Source organism: Oxyura jamaicensis, chromosome 3, assembly GCF_011077185.1.
Source record: "Oxyura jamaicensis isolate SHBP4307 breed ruddy duck chromosome 3, BPBGC_Ojam_1.0, whole genome shotgun sequence".
Classification (NCBI taxonomy): Eukaryota; Metazoa; Chordata; class Aves; order Anseriformes; family Anatidae; genus Oxyura; species Oxyura jamaicensis.
Window position 1 is genome coordinate 81,214,018 of NC_048895.1, and position 21,626 is coordinate 81,235,643.

Genomic DNA, 21,626 nt, shown 5'->3' on the forward strand with positions numbered 1-21,626 from the left:
CTATTGGTGTGATGACAATCCTCATCAGGTAGTGAACTGATGTTATCTCTGGTCCTCCTTTTGCTGTTAAGATACTAAACAAACAAACAAACAAACACGTGTTGTCTAAACTCACAGTACTGTCCAGCTTCAACTCTAACTGAGCTTTGGCCACATTAATTTTCTCCCTACAAAGGTGAACAGCATCAACACTCAGCAGGGTTCTGCCCTCCTCATGTGTACCACTCATGTATTTTACTAGATGTTGCCTGATACTGTGAAGAGCACCTGACAGTGCTCTTTACAACCCTTACTGCGTGTTACTGCGTGTTACATCTCCCATGTCACCAGACCATGCTTCCAGTGGCCATACTCTTTCTGCCTAAGCTCTAGAAGAAAATCCCTGTTCAGCCATGCTGACTTTCTGCCCCACCTGCTTGACTTCTGACATTTTGGAATTGCCTGGTCCTATGCTCTTAAGAGGTGGTGCTTAGAAAGCAACCCGCACTGACAGACCCCAATGCCTTCAAAAGCAGTTTCCCAGGGGACCTTACCAACTAGTTCCCTGAGCAGCCTGAGGTCTGCTCTACCCATGTCCAGGGTTGCAGTTTTGGTGGCAGTTTTCCTCCTATCACCAAAGATTTTTAAGTCGACTACTTCATGGTCACTAAGGCCAATTGATCAGCTGGGTCTGCCTCTTCCTTTCAATTTTGTCCCCTGCTACTGGAAGCACGGAGGAAAACAGTGCCTGCGTGCCTGATCCTTTACCAATTGTCCCAAAGCCCCAAAGTTCCTTTTGCTCTTGGACTTCTCTTTGATAATTAATTGCTGCCGATATGAAAAAAAGCAAGCTTTGTAGCATTCTTCAATAGAATGAAGTCATTGCTTTGCTGGTCTTCTGTGTTTTTCATATAGTTTTCTGTGGGCTTTATCTCTCTTCAGGCTTGTTTAATCTTTTTGAATTTAATTTATTACTCTCTACTTGTGTGTCACCATACAGTTGAAGTTTAAGCAGTGATCTGGAAATACTGCTCCTGGCTCGGCTGCATGCAGTTTCTCTATTCTTAAGTGAGTACAGTTCCTTTAGGCTGCCTATTATCAACTTAGTCTGATGGTGCAAGCCTTGTTTTATAGCATTTGAAAGACAGAATCATTTGTGTTAATTTGATCTTTGTTTATTGTTTTTAAGTTTGCACACACCAGGTTGAGAACTTCCAGAGATTTTACCTGCCACTTCACTGGAAACTATAGCCTGAAGACAATTTAGCATTTAAACATAACTGTGAAGATTAGGGTTTCACAACTTCTTTTCAAAGTTCAATTAGAGATAGGATGAAATTAAAAATTTAAGTAGCCTCCAGGCAGAGGTTTGAAAGACAACACACATTGACACAAGTGTATTTCACAGAGACAGAACTCAGGATCTGACCTACAACCGGCAACATAGTAGCTTATATATTTCTAAAAATGGGCACTTTGAGCAAACCAAGGGTTTTCATGCCAGTTCCAACACTAGTGGCTGCACTTGATGCAATTCTTTGCTTCAGAAGATACTCCACCCTTCCAGCAAGCTCTACTGCTCTGCAGAACAACATCCTGTTTTACTCTATGCTGAAGAATATCCTCTTTCTCCCCAAGTTTTTAAAGGAAGACCTCACTGGCAGTAAAGGTAGCTAATTTCTAAGCTTTTTGGACAACCATGAATGTAGAAAGTGATCTCAGAAATACCTGTGAAACTCTGGAAGGATATTTGCTGGAAGATCACTGGACATTTCCTTGGCCTCTTGCTTATACTTCCCAGATAATGGACATCTAAATAGGTAAGTAAATACAAAATTCCCAAAGCAAGCATAGAAGCTTACAGCCTGCTAAGATCTGTATCCTCTCTACATCGGATTGTAGAAGTGCCTGAACCCAAAACCTTGCGTTAATCACTCCGTATCAATGGGCATATCTAGCAGTAAACCTGTTTATGTCTCAGTCAAGTAGAACGTGCTCAAGCCACACCTTAAAATATGAGCAGCAGATTAAACATCTACACGATACCAGACTGGAATGTTATTGTACTCAGGGCAGGCATGAAATAGCCTCTTGCTTTGTTCCTGCACTGTACCCCTTAATTCTAATAGACAGATATTCCTAGCACCCACATCTAGGGGGTGAGGCAGTCATGGGACTACATTGCTTGTAAAAAATTTCCTATCCTGGTAGCTCAGAGAAGCCTTGCAATGAGCTGCAGAAGGGGCTTCTGAACAGCACGTGAAGGAAAAAGCTCTCTCCATATCCCATGAAAGATTTGGGTCTAGCAGGAGGCCTGTACCTCAAGAAAAGATGCTTCCCTCTTATCTGTACTGACAGCAGCAGAGTGAACAATTTCACCATTTGGAGCTGAGAAGAGAAAAATACAAAGGTAAGAGAAATTGTCTATGCATACCTCTTGGGGAGGGGGTGACATATGCCAAGAGATGACTGTATGTGCATATTGTAATTCCTCCACAAGTCTTGTTTGTTAGCTTTCACACTTCTCTGTGCTTGTTCTGGTTTCCCTTGACTCCAGTAGATCAGTCAAAACCACAAAAATAGCTTTAAAAATTTGTGTTTTCTCCCCTCTGCGTGAATGCTGTATGCACACAGTGACATTGCAACATGGTCACTTCCAGGAGGGAGGAGAAAGAAACCACTACCAAGTACTGTTCAAGAAGTTCTTGCCTCCAGCATAGGTTAAAGAAGGTAGCTCTTAGGCTGTTGTCAATCCTTTTAAAAGTCTCCACAGATCCTCCACTTCTCTGATCCACACACATCAAATTCATAGCTTGTAAGGAAAGGGGAAGGGCAAAGACTTTTGCCAGCCTCTATATAAAGTCACTCTGATACCAGCTGACATCCAGCTTTTCTAGCACATTAAGCTTAGTATCACATCTACAAGACATTTTACTGGATGGACAATTCCAACTTTTAAAAGGATAATTCACAAAAAGGTGCTATGAGAGCATAAGCACTAGGAGTTCTGGAAGGAGATTTGTGGTCACACGTGGAGTATTGCTCACAGTGACAAATCCACACAGCATCTTTGAACTTGGACATGCCTTAATGCCATAAATTGGTTTTACCAAAACATTTGGTGTCCAAGAGGAAAGAGGTTCAAGAGGAACATATCGAGATCCAAGGAGAGGTGATCACCTAACACCCGCTGCCATTTCTCCTGTGGGGTCATGGTGTGTCTCTCAGGTTTTCCCATCTGCTTCCCGTGCCAGTACTTGGGTTAGAACAGATCAGTAAACTGCAGAAGCACAGATCTTTTTCTCCTATGTAAGGCTGCAAGGCAATGAAAATAAGATGTATACTGATTTTATGTTCAGGATTACAGTGTTCTAAAGCCGATTTTTTACTAGAAAAATAAAAAATATGTAGTTTAGTATTAGCAGAGGAAAAGCAATTTTAGCAAAGGGGAAAAAAAAAGCAAACAGCAGGAACTTCAGAAACAGCTTGTAGAGTTGAACCCATACTACTCACTTACAAATGAGCCCAGTTCTTTCAAGCAGTCTTTCAACAACATGAATGTCCTCTTCCTCTTCCAGACTTTCAAGACCCACTCCAAGTCACTCGGCATATTGCTGCTTAGACAGAACCAAGCACAGGAACAGATGAAGCTAAGGCTTTCAGGCTTTTAATTTATTAGGAGGTTTTTGTTCAGGAGAATCTTTGAACAGCGTACGTTCCAGCATCTTAACCTTGAATTTAAAGCTGCAAAGACTGGGGGCATGTACTGAAAGATTTCTGCTGGTGTGCATAGAGAATCCCAGGTTATTTGCCTTCTGAATGGAACAAAAGAAAGTTTGGCTGTCTTTCTGGCGGCTTTCCAGGCATCCGCTGGAGGGATCACAGTGGTCCCACGTCACGCTGTGAAAGGGCTCCAGCTCCTCATTGTCCTCAGTGAAAGCCCGGCAGAGGACGGTCTCGGTGGGGCTCAGTCCAGGACTGGCAAGCCTGCGGGAGCTTGTGTCAGCTTGTGCAGCGCAGACACGGCTCGAGGTCTCAGTCACGGGGCTGCATCTCTAATTGACCAGCAATAATAATGTCAGTGCAGTACGGGTCGTGTCCCCGTCGCGGCAGGCTGGGTGGCTGATGGTTGCTGTAACAGTGCGGGGTTTTCAGCAGAGTCAGCCAGGAGCTCTCCAGTACCCTGCCAACGCAGCCGCTTTTGGCAGCAGAATTAAAGGCACAAGACCTTTTCCTTGGCAGTAAAATTACTAACTCTGAGCTTTCACTTGCAAAGCTCAGCTGACGGAACTGAACTGAGTGCTGCAGCTTTTTCCATCAAGTCACGCTGTGAAACGCAGTTTCTTTCACGTGGTTTGTGAGAAGGCACGGGAATTTTCTGCTCTTGACTACAGCAATTAGTTTCATCTAACATGGTGTGTAGCAGAGGAAACTGCTCATGTTTCTCAGTCCAGTTCATGATGAGGGTTAGGTTCTTCTCATCAACAAATAGTTTTCCAAACCATTTAGGAGTCCTTGTCCAGGAGAGGTAAGCAAGGTGATGATAAAGCACTATCAGTTTAATAACCAAGAGATGGCCATTATTCAATGTGTTTATGTTCTTGATTGTTACTCCATTTCCATTCTCAATTATCTATAGAAATATTATGGTTTATATTTAAGCAGCCACCAGATGAAATAGCTACCTAATACAAGCAGGTTATAGAGTAATAGTTCAGCAGCTGCTTTCTGATAGTGACTAAATGCGTTGAGGAATGGGAGAGGCAGCTATTTTTCATTTCCTTGAAGAGCCTCCTCTTTCCCATCGCAACAATGGAGTCTGTCATCTTTACTTTCTGCTTCCTCATTATTAGCATAGCACGGCATCGTTTGCATTCAATGTATTTATAGATCAAAGTCAGGAGTCAAACGCATTAACAGTTTGTTTGATTTCTGCTGTGGGATTTAAGAGTTGCCCTTTAAAGGAAGACACCTAAAGCAGTTCATTTAAATCTAGCCTCATCCATGCTATTACTCTTGAGTGTTCAGTGCTGTGACATGGTTTCTAGTGGAGAAACAAGTTTTGTAAAACAAACAAACAAAACAAGACAAAACAAAATAGAGTCAATCCCGGAGATCAAAGAGTTTAGGAAGAGCTTAACACAAATGTTACATGCAGCACCCAGCTCTTCTACATTCTGCACGTGACTGATGATAATGCATAAAACATGCCAGCGAGCATTTACCTTGTTCTCTGTTGAATCAAGAGCAAAGGTCCTGTTTCATTACAAACGATGTTACATAAATCTGTGTTGTCTAAACTCTCAGCTCCCCCTTCTAAAGAGGAATCGGGTCCCTGATTCAGTTCACTGCACCACAGCTAACAGCTGGGCCAAAATAAATGAAGAGGATGGGGAGAACAACGATTTAATTCAGTTTTAGCATGGGGTGCTTTGTTCGGTGAAAATTTAGCCTTATTTGAAGATTTGATGCCTGTTTAGCAGGGAGAAGGTACTTTTGTCACCTGGTTCTGAAAATGAAGGGGAGAAATGTTTTCAACATGTAGCTCCAAGTCCAGAATTATTTTCCAGTTTTAATGAAGAAACCTCATTTTGTACAACTGGGGAGAGTCTGTACTGAGAGATACCCCGCAAGTAATCCTACCTTTAATGCTCCCTATCCCTGCAGTACCCTGAAGAACATTGACACCTGAGTTTCAGGGCTGACCCAAGCCAGCGTTGAGGCGCTAGCATTGCCAGTGCTGGGAGTGCTTCAAGCCCAGGTCAGAGGTTTGGTGTACCCGGGACACACACACCCTGCCCCTTGTGGATTAGTGAGTTTGCAGGCCTCAGAGACTTTCTGATGCTCTCCTCTCGTGTTTGCCAGCAACTCTTCATAAATGTACTCTTTATAATGCCATAAGCTACACTTTCCTTCTTCTAGGACTGCCAATCTTCATTCCGATAACTTGCGTGCATGTTCAACCATTACAACTCCTGTAGCCTGGTGAGAACCTCCACAAGTTTCTGCTATGGATTTTTCACACTTTCTCTGCTGAAGGACCAGGTGAGCAGTACAGATTATTCATTTCTAACACATTATCTTGCACCCCATCTGTGTTATTGTAAGGACTTCAAAGCAACTTCAGCCACTAAGTGCCTTAAATATATCGTGAGGCAATGCCCAAAAGCAGAAGTGCTCCTTTTTTAATTTTATCTAGCTAGAGAAGAATTGAGAAAACATTGGCTTTGAGAATGCAGTTACACAAAACCTTCTGTGTTATGGTTTGGTTCCACTAACAAATAAGCTAGTGAAAAGACTCAAATAAGCATTATGATTTCCCTTTGCAATACCTTTTCAGTGCTCTACCTTCCTCTTCCTCAAACACAAAATTACACAGGACTTTTTTCTTGTGTATTGCATTTCATGAGCAACTTTGACTTAAAGCAAAATTGGCTTCACACACATTATCTTCGTGTATTAGGAGCACCTGCTGAATACCACTGAGCTAAGCTTTGAATCTAGACAAGATGGTTAAGGAGACCTTCTAGCTAGCTTACTTGAGTTAGCAAGTGCTAGCATCGTAATTCCTCTGCCCTTGCAGCCAGGGAAAGTCATAAGTTAGGAAGAACAAGTATTTGGCAGTCAGAAATGTTAGACCTTAGAGGAATGTTCAAGAAACACTTTCCAAGGTTATTTAAAGCTATGTCTGTAAACAACAGCTTGAGCAGATCATTTACCAACTCAGCCGGGGAACATAAGACAATAGGTGTCCTGACGAACAATACTTTGAGGCAGTCAGCTCTAAAGGTTTAATGCAATTAGATGCTCTAGCCAGGTTACCTTTCAAATAATTCAACTCTGCTTATTACAATGACTTTTATTTCAAAAGTCTCAAATTTTCCTTCCTATAAAAGGAGGTCTTTATAATATGACAACATATGTAGTCTTTTTCCTCAAAATATAGGAAAGGATACATTCTAGCAGAGATCATTACTGCTGTTAGAAATGCCCTCCGTAACTGAGAAATGAGATGAAACATCTAGAAAGCTACCAAAAGGTGAGGTTCTTCAGCTAGGAGGAGAGCAGCAGACAGGTTTTACAGGTGAGAGGGAACTGTCTAGTTGGTTGACTCAGAAATAAGCATTTTTTTTTCAGACAGACCTAGTATCTTAGAGGAATGTCACAGAAGGGCATCAGGTGCTCGGTGGAACAGCTAAGTGTCTCATTATCAGAGTTCTTCAGATATAACAACATTGTAAGATTTTTCTAGGTGATGTTTCAGGTTGAGGGTCCAGTTCACTGACTTTTAAATCCACATTGAAAATCAGAACTAGGTATAAATCAGGATTATAAAGCTCGTATTAAAGAGGGATAACCAGGAATATATCAAAGTAAAGAGATGGTTAACACCTTCAATACAGAGTCAAAGTAGCTCAGATGCTAGCCTCAGAGTTGGACTATTTGCAGTACTTTACAGGTAAGGAAAACAAGAAGAAAAGACAACAGAAAAATCAAGAACAACTGTAGGATGCCACAGATGGCACAGGGAAGGGACTGTACCTTTAGGGGCTAACAGCAGTGGTACCCAGAGCCACACAACTAATCTGGCAGTTTAGAGACTAATCTAGAGACTCATTTAACAAAGGTGAAGACAAATAGCTGATGAAAACTAGAAAAAGAGCCAAGGTTTGGGCAGGCCATGTCACAGTTGGGGTACAGCAGTTTTATTTACACTTCTACATGGAATTAGTTCTCTAGCCTTTGTTAGTCAAGCTGTTTATCTGACTCCTGGTTTGCTCACTGGCCCAAAAAAAGCTCGGGTGATATGTTAACTGCTAGTCCCACAGTCTGCACTGGAGGAGGCACAAGTTTCCTCACTCTCCAGGTTGTTTCTGTCAGTGTTGTTGGCCTGTTTCTCCTTCTAGCAATTGTCCTTTGGTCACTGTTGTCACTTCCACAGCCCAAATCCTGTTCTAAATACCCCCAAAACACTCATATAATGTCCCTACTGGCCAGCATTAATGCCAGTTCTCCCAGCACCTGCATCTCCCATAGTCACTTGATGCATTTTGTGCTTAGTCACTCCAGTTCCTTTACTCAACCTGTATTTCAACTAGCAGCAAACGTAGCACTGAACTGTTGCTAACTCAACACAACAAAGGAAATCAGCCAGTAACTTAAATCACAGTTACCCTTTTATGTGTGTGTGTGCACCGTGCATGTACGCACAGGCTGGGTGCATTCGTTCTGTGGTCTGTCGCCTGGGAGGCCCGGCAGCCTTTAATTGCCTGGTGTGCACAGAGAGCGTGCGCTCACACTGCAAACGCTGCCCGCATCGTTGGTTCGCTTCACACTGGATTTCTCCCTGCGAAGCATTCGGAGATTTCACAGTCTGCATATCCTCCTTTTAAGACACGACAGATCTCTTCTGCAGACCTGTGAGGGACTAATGAGCAAGATGTCTCTAGTTTAATAATTAGCTGCTTATCAGCCATACTCTACAGCTCCCTACTAGCTCAGCTGCTCAGCTGCAGTAATTAGACAGCCCACGTTTCAGTCTTTCAGAGCATTGCCATTGACAGAAAGTACCACTGTTCCCGAGACACAGAAACGATGGGACTTTCTGGCAATTTTAGACATAGCTTGAATGACTAATAGAGATACCCTGCTTTCTGTATTATTCACTGCAGCATTGCAGCTCCCCATTCTAGATTTTGTCTCACGCACTCGGCCGTCAATATGTGCCATCACCAGTACCCCAGTGTCCAGATGTTATCTGAAAGCTTCTTTATTTGCATCATTCAGACAGTCAAAAACCGTGTATTCATGCTCTCTCTGATTCAGAGTGCAAGTAAAGTGGGTAGTGCTATTTTTCAGTCACTAGTCCTTCTCAAGCAGCAAGAAAATCAGGCCAACGAGCATATGTTCTCTCTGCTTCACAAAGTCAAAGGCTTGCCTCTATGTCTGAACTCCCAGTTTTTACTAGTTACCAACAGCTCGTGTACTCACACATTTCTTTAGAAACCTATGGAATATCGAAAACAGACTCTTTTTTTCCAGTTTACCAGTCACCCATGATAAATATTGTTCCATGAGTACAACTAGAAGGGAAAAAATCTCCTAAACCAGGCTTAGTTAGATACTTCATTTTCTAAAATATTTCAATGACATATCAGATAGTGTTAATTACAAATTACACTCCAGGTCCAGTGCTGATCCTTCTGCTAGCTACCCTGTGTGTCCATTTATACCACAAAACTATGCACTTACGCCAAGCCGTGGTTCTTTTCATCTCTGCACAATGCAGGCTTAAGAGGACGTGTTGCTTCTAAGGAGAGCCATTACAATTTCACCTAGACATTCAGAAGCAGTAAAAAAAAAAAAAAAAAAAAAAAAAAAAAGCACAATTTTTGCCTTTCCCAAAAGATAATGGAAAGCAACACCACTGCCCAACAGGCTGTTATATGCTGCACATACACTGGTGAGTAAGTTCACCCCCAGGGCCTTGGTCTGGTCTGAATGGCCGAGGCTCCCAGCACTAATGTCCACCACAGGGTGCTCTGACCCATGGTTTAGACAGCCATGGTCTGTATCAGTCAGCTCGCATCCCACTGCACCCCAGACAGAAGCGGGCTAACCCTATAAGACAGGGTAACTTCTCTCCCATGCCCCCCCGCCTCTCATGCTGCCTCATGCACAGACATATGCACGCAATCAGCATGTCTGGTAGCTGGGCCAGGCTTAAAACCTTACCAGCAGCCAAACCTCAGACCTCTCACGATCTTTTCTGTCACTGGCTTCCATCTCCTGGTTCCTCAGTAGCCAACTTTCAGACCCTCTGTTCCTCTTCAGTATCTGGCCCAGGCTTGCAGCCAGTTGCTCACTTGGTGCCTGTGCCTCTCATCCTGCTTTTTGGCTAGTCTGTCTTGGTATTTACTACTGATTACGCACTGACATAGGTACCCACACAATATGCACTCCAGTCTCTTCAGTTGCTGGCACACGGCCCCTGTGATCGGAGGTCCAGGACGACCTCCGTACACACACATGCACACAGAGAGCCCCTCACCCAGGGCAAGTTAGAAAAGGAGTTTAATGAGAAGACAGGGCAGGCTGCACTCATCAGGTGCAGGGCTTGGCCAGGCATGATGAACCCCTGTTTACATGTGATCAGCCTCATTTTTCCCCTTATCTCTCTATTTTCCCACTCCTTTTCTTCTCCAGAACAACTCGATCTTTTGTTTCTTCCCCTAAACATGCCATGGTAGGCCCTGTACAATCCCAAGATGCTCTTCCCTACCTCCTGAGGAGTCCCATAGCTCCTAGGCAGTACCCACCCTCAGTCTGCAAGGTGTTCCAGAAAGCCTCTCCCATTCACTCACAGGTGACAGGTCTCACTCCTGGTCCATGAGGATCCACCGTGTGCTGAGCTGTGCCTTCAGCCAGCTAACCCCACAGCATTCCCCAGCTTCAGCTATTTCATGGAGCAGCTGCTAGCGCTCCAGTTAGAGTATTTTAGTGGTGCAGTTTCAAAAGGATTTTATGTTTATCACACATGTAAATGTTTTTATAAAACCAGTTTAGAGAGTTTATGGAGTGTTTCAGACTGCTGTAGAACTTTAAGATGTAAACAGGAGTTTTATCTTGGGCTCTGTGCAGTTTATGCATTTGATTAGACAACTGTGAAAGCAAAGCTTGGATGCTTTTCATCTGGATTGTAAGAGGAAAAGCAAACAGCCAGCATTAGCTGTACGGAAGGAGCTTCCACAACTCTGTGGGTAAGGTTTTATATGCAGTTACATTAGAAATAGTGCCAGAGCATGCCAAACATCTGTTCAAAGTACTTCATGTGAATTAAGCTGTTCCACAACAAACCAGTGACTTCATTTGTCTTTGCCTCTTGCTTTGGTAGAGTGATGGATTTTCATTCAGATTTTTGTTTTGTTTTGTTTTCTGGGGTTGTTTTTGAGCATAAGGAAAAGCAGGCTGCACAGACTACTCTTTTAAACATTCTCTTAAACCAGATGCATACAGAATTCATGGTATTGCACTTTATGTCACCTGCAGTAAAGACCAGCTTGTTTTCATTCCTCAGCTCACTCTCAAACTCACTCTACAGTGTTTCCAGATGATCAAGCAGCATGAGATAGAAAGCTTTAGTAGATAGCTCAGCCTATGGGGCTTCCTCAGTAGTGTCCAGAGGGTCAGTGCTCCCTGCAAAGGATTTTGAAGACCCTTGTGTGTCCCCTTACTGCTTTTTTTCCATCTCTGAAGCCCCTTGCTCCTCACCCTGCCCGTTATTTCCTCCTCCTGAAGTTGCACCAGGACGTCCTGGAGGTGGCAGTGCCCTACATGGAGGTGGCAGTGTCCTACGTGGAGGTGGAGACCAGCTCCCCCCATTACTGGCTGTCACAAAGTACAGTCTGCTAACTGTTGAACCTTCTCAGTGGTACAAGATTTCACATGCATAAGCATAAACCGCTGCCAGAACTGTTGGTAATGTGAAACATCTGGAGTGCTCTGGAGATCTGTAGATCCCTGCTAGAAAATCCTAGGTGCTCTGGTTAAGAATTTTATTTCATTTAAAAATTGGAAGAAAAATATCTGCAAAAATAGGTTGATACACAACACTGCTGTCACAAATTCACATCCAAAGAGGATGGATGGAAAGCTCCTTGCATTCTTAATGTATTTTTGATGACTTTCAGCCTTCTGTCTTCTCTTTATTCATCAACACACCAGAGGCCAGTTCCAAACCTGTCCTACCTCACTTCCCTCTAAGTAACCGTTCAAAAATTGTGCAGTAATCCACCTGAACAGACTAGAGGATCCACTTTATAGAAGAAGCATGGGTTGAATCATCTTGTATAATTAATTACAGAAAATTATCAGATCCTCCCAGTCAACCCTCATTCTCACACTGAACTGCCTCAGGCCGTTTTTACTCCTCCAAATGAGCAGGCATGAATGGATACGGAGGTAACGAGTGTTTTTCATTAAAGTTGCATAGAATAACCAGCATGTAAATTTCATAACAAAAGCCACAGGTGTTCTAAGCTTGTCTGCATGTCTCCATACATGAGTATTCAGGGCAGAGCCACCAGTCCTCGCAGTCCTAGTGCTGATGCTTCACTAGAAGACAGATTTTCTGGACTCTCTTCAGGAAGGAAGGATTCAGTGGGAACCTCCTCAGGTGCTACATGTTCTAACCTCTTCCTTAGCATTTGTAAAAGAGAGATTAATGGATAATTTTTAAGGCTTATCACTCCTGATTATTTTTCTCTGAATCATTCCAACCACGCTCATGTAATGCAATGAACTGACATGACTTTATTTTTCAGCATCACCTACTTGAAGTTCTGTTTACCCACGGCTGTGAATCTCACACTTCCAGTACTCCTTCTCTCACATTCCTTGTCACTTCCCTCTGTTTCTTCTGGGGTGTCCCTCTGCTGCAATGTTGTTCTGAAAGGCAGAATGAAATCCGCTTGTCCAGGGGACAGGTCAGGAAATGTGGCATCAATATACTTTTGAAAAGCTTGTCTTGTTGCTCGTATTTCACTTTCCAGGCTGTCCTTCCACACTGTCATCTTTTCCAGCTTTTGCATGAGAGTCTTTACCTGTTCTTCTGCTGCTTTCAGCGTAGCCATCACTTTTTCCAGCTCATCAAGATGTAGGTTCTCTGCTTCTTTGAGCTGCTTTTCAATCTCAATCTGATTCTCTTTTTGTTTGATGCTCAGGGCAATATTCATCTCATTACATTTTTCTTTGTTTAATTGATCTATTCTCTTACGATATAGTGCCTCAGCTAACATGCTTTCTTCTTTGAGTTGCTCTAGGTGCTTTCTATTAAAAAAAAAAAGAAAGGGAAGAGAAAAATGGTAGAGAACACCTGCTATTAAATATTATTAAACTGAAAACAATTTAAGTCTATTCCAAAAACCTTTCTTATTCAACTACAAATATACATGAAATCAGAACTTATTTAACAAAATAGTGTAAAAGAATGACACGGGTCATACAGAGAAAGGTAGCTGGGTATCCAGCTGCAGAAGGTTCTGTTTCTACAAGTGTCTCCAGTGATATTTTAATCACGATTACTTCCAAATGAAAAATATAACTTAAAGGACTAGTATTTCATGCTTCATTCAGGTCTCTCTTTCAGCTGGCATTTAAGTTCACACTAATTTTCAAATAGAGATTTAGCAATTCTGCCCCCAAAATGCTGTCTTGAAGTGAAATCTAAGAGCTGGTTTCTAGACTACAGATTCATCCATAATTTTGATTAGGTTGTACTGACAACATCTTTGTGCAAGCAGGTCAGTAACGAAGGACAGAATGTGTAAGTCAAAATATTATGGGTGCTGCTCACCAGAGCTGACGTTCTACTAACATGAGAAATTAAATTAAGTTTATGAAGAATGTGATTTATCTCTGTCAGGAAGGGCAGGTTTTAATAGCGAAAATTAAGGTACTATGTAGTGGATCAAAATTTGAGTGTGACTCTGTCCAGAAAAAGAAAAAAAAAAGCATCTTAAAATGGAACACTCTGGAAGAACTGAGCTTTCCACTGTGAGGCTATAGTTATTTTGTCATTTGTGCTCTCAGAAATGAAATGCATTCATTTTTGTGTATTGGGGGGTATTACTATTATGAAATCAAAGCTGTTTGATTCACATAACTTTTTCTATATTTGTATATCCTGCTCCACCCTGCAGATCTCCTTATAAACACTTCTTTTCTCTCCAGTTTTGCACAGATGTCATGAATGGTACAACAGGCCCATGACTGATTTCCAGTGACTGCAAATGAGCTATAGAAAGCAAAACTTTTGGGTCCTCAATTTGATTTAAGATACTTGCATTTAGGAACAAAATACATTTTACTTCTACATGGAGTCAGTGAGGCAGAGGGAGCCTAAGACTCTTGCTAGTCACTTGATATTTCCAAATATATATATATATATTTTTTTTTCTCAAGAGTCTATTGATCTTTTCCTAGAAGACCTGCTACGCTGATGAATTTTTTGTTGTTTCCTTTAGCACATCTACCAGTTGAGTCAGGGGAAACACTAAGAGCACCTGTGCTGCCTGGCTGCTTCATTCAATGCCGCCTCCCGCTCCTGCTTCCTGGCTTCTGCCACCGCTTGAATCTTCTCCTGTGCGCACTCCATCAGGGCACACCGAAGCCTGTGAGCCATGCGCTGCTCTGCAGCTTCAGCCTCCCTCCTCTGCTGCTCCTCCATGTACTGCTGCATCTCTACCTTCGCCTTCCTCACCGCTTCCTTGAGCAAAGTGAAAAGTAGATGTGAGCGGCAGGATTGTTCAGTCATCTTCAAGCAAAGCCCAGCAGAACAACAGCCTTGAGGAATACGTTGCAGAGCAAGTGCAGTGACTCGTTGCAGGGTCTTAGCGTAAGATTGGCCAGAGCTTAGTCAGCAGCTCAGGACTGTGGTATAACAGGGGTATCTGATACCATCTCCTGGGAGTTTTGTATGCGGGTATCCACAGCAACTAACACACTGCAATGTGTGCACCCCAAATAAAATTTTGGAGCTATTTTTAAAATGGCTGTAAAAATTCTGGTACCTTTATGATTGCCTGGTGCCAGTTCCAGAAGTGAAAACTGCCATTTTAGTACCATGCTTTCCACAAAGCTTCCCAGTTGCATGCTCTCTGCTTCCACGCAGCCCCCATCACCACATCAGTCCCACTGGATATCTGTGTAACGCCTTCCTTGGCTTTACTTAGGGCTTCTCTGCATCTTTGATCTCCACCAAACAGGGCACTAACGCTCTTGCTCTGTCCTTAAGAGCATAAAGCACCATGCTTTCTGCTAAAGGCACTAAAAGGCACTGATAGATTTTCTTGCAAAGCTCACATGGTTTAGTGAGACATGGTTTAGTGACATGGTTTAGTGAGATGGAGAAGGAAGGAGTCCAGTCTTTGGTACGCTTTCCAGCAAGACACCGCTCGGGTTGGTAAATAGAGGGATGACAACACTATTCTTAGGTGGTCTGGAAGGACATACATACATGTGGAATCTCAGACAGCTCAGCCTATTTCAGTGTGACTCTGTTGCTGTGATAGGCCATGCCAAACCCACAAGTGACCTTGCCTACACATAAAAATGCTTCCATCACGCATTGAGACTCGTTGTTGGCTGCCACTATTTGCTTAGGTGGATGCTGAGTAAATTTTCTGCCATCAACACTGCAAGCTACAAGCAGTTAGCTCACAGCTAACATGAACTGCAAGAAAGACAAGCCACCAACTCTGAAACACCCTGTCATTACTTCAGTTATGTCTGGTTTTTCTTTTGTTTCAGCTGTAGAATTCTGTCTCTGCTCTGCACTTGAGCTAAATTATTTTTTCTGTACAAACAGTGCATGTTCAAACCCTGAGCACTCAGGTCTACAAAGATATGTAATAGGCTTATGGCGAGTAATTGAATGGTTAAACACGAGGAACCGAGCCTCTGCCAACTACTGTTGGCAGACGCTGTGACAGCAAAAGACAGAGCTGCCTTGGAAAGCAGCTCCATAAAAAGAACTCTGCCAGAAACTTAAGACCACTGTAAACCTCGCTGCTTCTTCTCTTGAAATGCCAAGCACACTGCTTTGACTGTCTGCAGCATAAACAGCTAGCTATTTAGAAACTTGCATACAATGAAATTCCGAAGGAAAACGCTCCAGCGAGCGATTCCCTGGGGGCATCTCATCCACTGGCGGGATGGCAGGTGCTGAGCAGTGCCTGGCCGAGGAGTGTGCGGATGCTGTGTGTGTCTTTGAGTCTTCTCTCAAACATCCAAAGAGCCATATAAAGCAAGTGCTAAGTGTATATAGAAATACAAAGCTGCATTTGGTGTGCTTAATTTAGAAATACACATATGCTAGCAGTTTTCCTTCTCCTCCGCACCGTTCAGGCTCCAAGTTCAGTAAATCAGATAAACATCTAGCTTTATGGGCACAAAGCTTCAGAACAGAGTTAAAGTTAAGCCTGTATTTAACTGCCCTTAAAACATGCACCTCATCAGCTTAAGCAGCTAGGGCCGTATGGGGAATTTCCAACAAGGCCCACAAACGTCATTCAATTAAAAAAAAAAAAAAAGTGAAACGTGCTGAAAGTGAACTAAAAATCCAGCTAGCACAAGCTCACATCCCACCTGGCACAAAGGGAACCCAGTCATCTTTCAGACCAACCACTTCACCTGATGTTGGAGTTCAAATCTCAAATGAATGAAGGTCTTGGTTATGGCAAGCATAAGAAATATATCTATTTTAACATGGAGTGACATTCCTGGTTGTCAAAAAAAAAGAAAAAAGATTTTGTCATGCAGGCTACTTCCAAGGTAATAAGAGCAAACCAGTTCATACCCTTACTTCCTTTCCAAGTTTCTGTTTAAGGTCTTGTACAAATGTACTGTGGTTAGCGGCTGCCTCTTTGAGAGCTTTATCCACTGCATCTTCTTTCTGCATTTCAGCCTTTAAAAGAAGTTATTATGTAAGTAAGTACAGCTGCTCGTGCTCTATTAATGTCCTATTAAGATAAAGCAGAGGTTATGTAATCAATAGTTCTGTATTTTCTCTTTAAAAAATCAGGGCAAGTTAAATTTAAAACCAGACAGCAAAATGCATTTTGGCCCCTCTGGCAATTTAATTAGAGCATCACATTTAACATTTTAACATCTTGTTAAAAATGTGCTCAGTAGCAATAGCATCGAGCTGCCACAGTATTACCACCATTCGTATAAATATAACACAAAGGGCAGCTTCCGAATCTTACACAGCACCCTGGGGAACAGCGTTACCAACCTTTAACTTTTGTGCTCTTTAGAGGCCATTTTCTGGCCCGATGTAAAATCTGATGTTGATTCAAAGCACACTTTGTTGGGATCAGAAACTGGGGAAATATGTGCACACAGAAATCTGTGAGCAGAGGATGAGCAGAAATTAGTGACAGCTCTGTAGGGGTGACCTCAGACATCTTTATTAACTGTCTTTATGCTAGAGCAATTATTCCGAAGAATCATTGTCATTTAAACGACCATGGTGCAATTTAATTTACCTGAGACCAAAGTTCAGCTTTCATTTTTTCAATGCGCTCTTGTATCTCTGCTTCCCTCCTTTCATGCTGCTCCTGTTGAATGCTCGCTCCAATCTCTGTACAACCAACAGAAGCAAATCATGCTCAGTAAACAAATGAATGCTGAAAACTCTGCCCTGGCCCCTTTGGTCCCACAGATAAACACTAAAACACCAAAAGGCTAAAACACACGCAGTTTCATTTGACATATATTTATGTACAGGTTCCATAAATGTAATTATAGAAGTTGGGCTTTAACGAAGAGCCTTACCCGTGGAGTTAGGACAGGAAACATGAAAAGATGTAGGTTGTTGGCACAGGACTTCAGAATATTTCAATCTTCTTTCTGAAGGTGCTAATTTGAACCTTTCAAAGCCGAGGAAGGTGCTCAGGTGCCTTCATGCCACCCATGGGGCACACGACAAATATTCCCAGGTGGACATTTTTTGGGTGTTTGGAACAGAGCATGCACATACAAAACTCCTCCTCTGTCTTTGGGGCTGCCGTGCTCATCCAAGAAGACCCAAGGAAGACCCAGTGCTGTGGGAGCACAGCGAATCCCTTCTGGAAAGGGGGAGCAGAGCAGCATGGAAGCGACCTATGCTGCTTCACAGGGTCCAGGACACAGGTTGCTTCCTTTAGCAGTGTGGATGGTGTCTAAGTAAAATACCAGCACCACCACCTCCTCTTGTGGACACGCTATGAAAGAAAGTAGGTAGCTCTGCTAACTCATTTCAGAGAATGATCTTCAGCACCGGTGGTTGCCCATAAAAGAAGCTGCTGCAGATGGAAGTGGATAGAGTCAACTTTCTGCAACCCCAAACTCCCTCCCCAAAAGTGGGATTTCAGATCCTCCCCTCCTACTCAGTGCCTGGCCCGAGCACTGCTCTGGATCCGATTCTCCGTACTTGTCAGGGCTGAGTCACACATTCTTACCCTGCATTACCAGGAGAATGAGAAAGGGCCAGAGCCACAATGCGACCAAGCTCTCAGCCACCGGAGGGCTGAGTCTTGACGGCAGTCTTCTTCCCCAGTCCACTTCTTGGGTGGGCAGAGACCTTTTGTGGAGCTCAAAGTACACGCAAAATGGAAGCAGGGATCAAATGGACACAGGGGCCAAGTGACTGAAATCAGCAAACAAGTCCAACGACACAGAAGTCGTAACAACCATGCTGGGCCCTGGCTGCATAGCTTTGCCCCAGTCCAATACATTAAGCAGTAGTGAGAAAATAATGTAAGAAGACATTCTGTGGCCTTCTGGACATGTTTTACATCGTGTATGTCAACACCGGGCTGAGGCTTGTTTCCTGAGGTATGTCCCTGGGGCTCTCAGTATACGGATCGATGATTTCTTGGCATTGGTTAAAGTACAAACCAAGCATACTCCTCTTGCATCACATGTAAATTGAAATGCACAATATAATGTCTACAAAACCTTATACCAGGGATCAGAAACCTCTATGATAATTCTGCGTAGCGTATGAAGATGCTAAAGGCTCCCGTTAGATCCTCAGACACAGGACTGCTGCCATATGCTTTCCTTCCACATGGAAATTGCGTGGTGCCAGAAAAATCAACCCGCAGCTCTGGAGAGTGTTTGTATCAGCACAGCACGCTTCGGAGAGGTTTGTCAGCTGCGTACCTCTTTCCAAAAATTAAGATAATAATTATGCTTCTTTTTATGTTTTAAGTTTTGCAATGTGTAGCATAGACAGAACACAGAGAGTTAGGATGATAGCTATGCTAAAACTAGCAGGAGGAAAGATGTGTTTGGTCATTACTCCATCGATACCAACAGGAAACTCTTTGTTGATGTAAATACAGTTTGAACCCAGCCTCTTTAGAGGCTCAAGCTCTGGTCAGCAGCCAGAATCAGGTGTGAGAAGTTAGGATTTGGGATAAAACATCCCAGCTGTGTCCTACTGAAGGATGCAGGGATGATCTTTGCAAGTGCCAGACAGGCATAGCTCTTTCCCAAGTAAGTGAGCTTTGAAAAACATTTGCTAAGTGTTACAGCGAATTCTGTTTTGCACTTCATTATGCACAAATCTGAGAGCGTTCATGCACCACAGGACGTCTGACCCCGCCTCCCTCTGAACACACAGTATTCATTTATGTTCAGAAGGTCGGTGCAGTTTCCTTACCAAGATTTGACTGCCTTCACGACTCTCAAAAACACATGGATACTGCCACGCTTTGTTTTCCTAAATCTGAGCTCACGAGGAAAGGAATTCAGAAAGAAACTCACCCAGTATATCACGATGAGTGTAATACCGTGTCCTGAAAGGCTTATACTCCCGGATCTGATCAAAAGTGGCGTGAGAAGGCGGTGGTGGTATTATTTTTGAACATACAGCGCAACAAACAAAGGATTCCAGATCTGGACTTCTAATCATTGTGGTGTTCTAGGACTTTCCTGTAATGCACTCGCTAAAACGCCAGGACTCTGTTCCAGAGAGATCTCTTGCTTGCAGGCGAAACGCTTCTTGTTGCTACAGACAACATGCAAGCCAGGGAAGGGAGACGAATCACCGGCTGGTATTTTGTATTATCTGAAGCGTTTGCCTCCAGATTCAGACTCGCACATGCTGAGAGCTCGGTGACACGCGGGTGATGTAGGCAGATGATGAGGGAGGCTTGTATGAGGTGACCCCTTTCAGCCCCGAGACGTAGCAACTGTTACCAGGCGGGACTCGGTGCTCACAAAGCTCCCGCACTGCTCGCAGCTCGGCAGCAGCGCAGCGGGCTGGGGCTTTGTAGTGCATTTTTTTGTTGTCGAATTTCCATGATTCCTATGCAAACCGTGTACTTGAAGGAGGTTTTAGGAGCAGAAGAATAGCTACTGCTTCAGATGTTTTAATCATGGCATGTTGTTGCCCTTACTGGTAAAGATGTGAAAGCACAGATGATGAGGGACTGGCAAAAAGATGAAAAACCTCTGCCCAGGAAATCATTTTGTTGCAGTTCCTGTCAAGCCAGCTATCCCTTGTAAATATTTATTGCTACATTGAAAACTAAATTCAGAGAATCAGGGCAAAAGAGGCTGTATCGGTGCTGTTTACTTATCCTCCAGATGCATAAAGGGAACCGTGCTTTTAAAGTGAACAAATTGTTACTGATGTAGTTCGATTTGGTGTATTTTTTTCCACCCAAATCCCAATTCACATATAGGTTTTATGTGCATAAATAGCATTAAGAGAGTCACCTGTGCAACACCTACCACAAATAAATATGGAGAAGATACTTAAAAATATGAACAAGTCTCAATACTCACCCTTCCTTCAGTCTGGGCACCTTCAGCCTCATGTCTTCCTCTTTCACTTCCCTTTTTTCCCCCAGAAACTTCCAAGTCTATACTCACTTCACAGAACAAAAGTCAGAATTGAAGAACCCAAATCCCAAATTTTTCCCAAATATGAAAATGAGACAGACTGGGCTTTCTCGCCAAGAATCATCTGCAGGTGGAAGGATCAATTTGTTTTAAAAACTTATAGAAAAACTCATTAAAACGCTTTTTGTAGCATTGTTTTTGGAACGATTTAGTTAAATTCATGCAAATATACAAGACTCGTGGATTTTAATGATCTGAAGGGAGCTAAAATCCTGAGTAACCCTTCTTACAAGGTTATCTGTAAGGATCCATCACATCCTACCCCCAAAACGTATTCTACAGACTATGCACAGCGTCCCAATGGTTCCGAGTATTTAATCAATTTACCAGGAAATTCTTTCACCCATCAAAAGGCAAGTAGTCTGCTTACCTGCAAGCTTTTGGAGGTGCCCCAGAACCTTGCTGTTGTGAGCCTTCTAGGCTCACAGAGGGGAATATGCTTTTAAAGGCTGAAGAATGCTTTCATGTAGCTTCATCAAAGGTAGTGCTCGCTTCCCTTCCTGTGAAGAAAGCAGCTAAACCAAGGCCAAGCTGAATTTTGGATACCAATAATTATAAAATACGGACGGGAAGAAAAAGATAGGCTCAAAACAATGCATTTAGATGGAGATAAACAAATCCCACAGAGCTACTGCTGTCCCTCAAGGCAGTCGGTCACCTTTTTGTTATCTTCAGTTAAAAAAAAATCTTTCCAAACAAACAAAACAAAACAAACCAGAAGCACCTTCCAGAACAGGAAGGCAGATGCCCTTCACGTCTTCTTTCTTCTTTGGCCTGAGAGAAGCCACCTTGGCCAGAAGGGTTCGACAAGGAGGACTCTCAAGTTCTTGGCTGCCCATGTTGACAGTGCAAATATGAGTCGCTGGATGGAAAAAACGCAACCAGAACAGTAACAAGGGTCTGAGGTGGAAAGGGCCTGGCCTGGCACACAGCCTCCCACACCGTGCTCTGCCTAGGAAGTGTCTGACACACCAAAGTCACTGGAGAAGCAGAGGAGAAGGCCTCAGCGCTGCAGCAGGAAAATACCCACCTATACAGTTTGCTCAAGGTGAGGGGAAGCAGGAAAGCTCATGCTGGGCCGCCTCACGTGCTAAGGAAACGCCACAACTACTACCTGCCCTGCAGCCACGCTCACAGAGGCACCATTTGATAACGATCTCTATCAGATCTTTCTTGCTTTAAAATCATTT

At 43.2% G+C, this 21,626-nt stretch overlaps 3 protein-coding genes across 11 annotated transcripts in view; 1 reads left to right on the forward strand and 2 right to left on the reverse strand.

Annotated features, from left to right (window-relative positions):
• CFAP206 (cilia and flagella associated protein 206) overlaps positions 1-5,545 on the reverse strand; it is a 31,538-nt gene extending 25,993 nt beyond the window's left edge. For 5 of the 7 annotated variants that reach the window (XM_035319943.1, XM_035319940.1, XM_035319942.1 and 2 more), the window contains exons 1-2: positions 3,497-4,655; positions 2,414-3,294 (exon numbers count right to left, since the gene is read on the reverse strand). Coding sequence is in view for 2 of the 7 variants with exons in the window: in XM_035319937.1 (XP_035175828.1) it covers positions 2,414-2,434 (21 nt within the window). In the remaining 5 variants the exon portion in view is untranslated. Of the gene's footprint in view, positions 1-2,413; positions 3,295-3,492 lie in introns of all 7 variants that reach the window. The other 2 variants (XM_035319937.1, XM_035319938.1) reach the window with 2 other exon arrangements.
• GJB7 (gap junction protein beta 7) overlaps positions 2,255-21,626 on the forward strand; it is a 33,875-nt gene continuing 14,503 nt past the window's right edge. For both annotated transcript variants that reach the window (XM_035319948.1, XM_035319949.1), the window contains exons 1-2: positions 2,255-2,389; positions 5,902-6,024. The gene's annotated coding sequence lies outside the window, so the exon portion shown is untranslated. The remainder of the gene's footprint in view (positions 2,390-5,901; positions 6,025-21,626) is intronic.
• C3H6orf163 (chromosome 3 C6orf163 homolog) lies at positions 11,659-20,335 on the reverse strand. 2 transcript variants are annotated; one of them, XM_035319945.1, is made up of 5 exons: positions 19,294-20,335; positions 17,028-17,122; positions 16,337-16,444; positions 14,043-14,245; positions 11,659-12,807 (listed from the first exon to the last, which is right to left on the reverse strand). In XM_035319945.1, the coding sequence occupies exons 1-5, from the start codon at positions 19,439-19,441 to the stop codon at positions 12,309-12,311; spliced, it is 1,053 nt and encodes a 350-aa protein (XP_035175836.1). In that variant the 5' UTR covers positions 19,442-20,335; the 3' UTR covers positions 11,659-12,308. The 2 variants fall into 2 exon arrangements, with proteins under 2 accessions (XP_035175836.1, XP_035175837.1); XM_035319946.1 differs by lacking the exon at positions 16,337-16,444.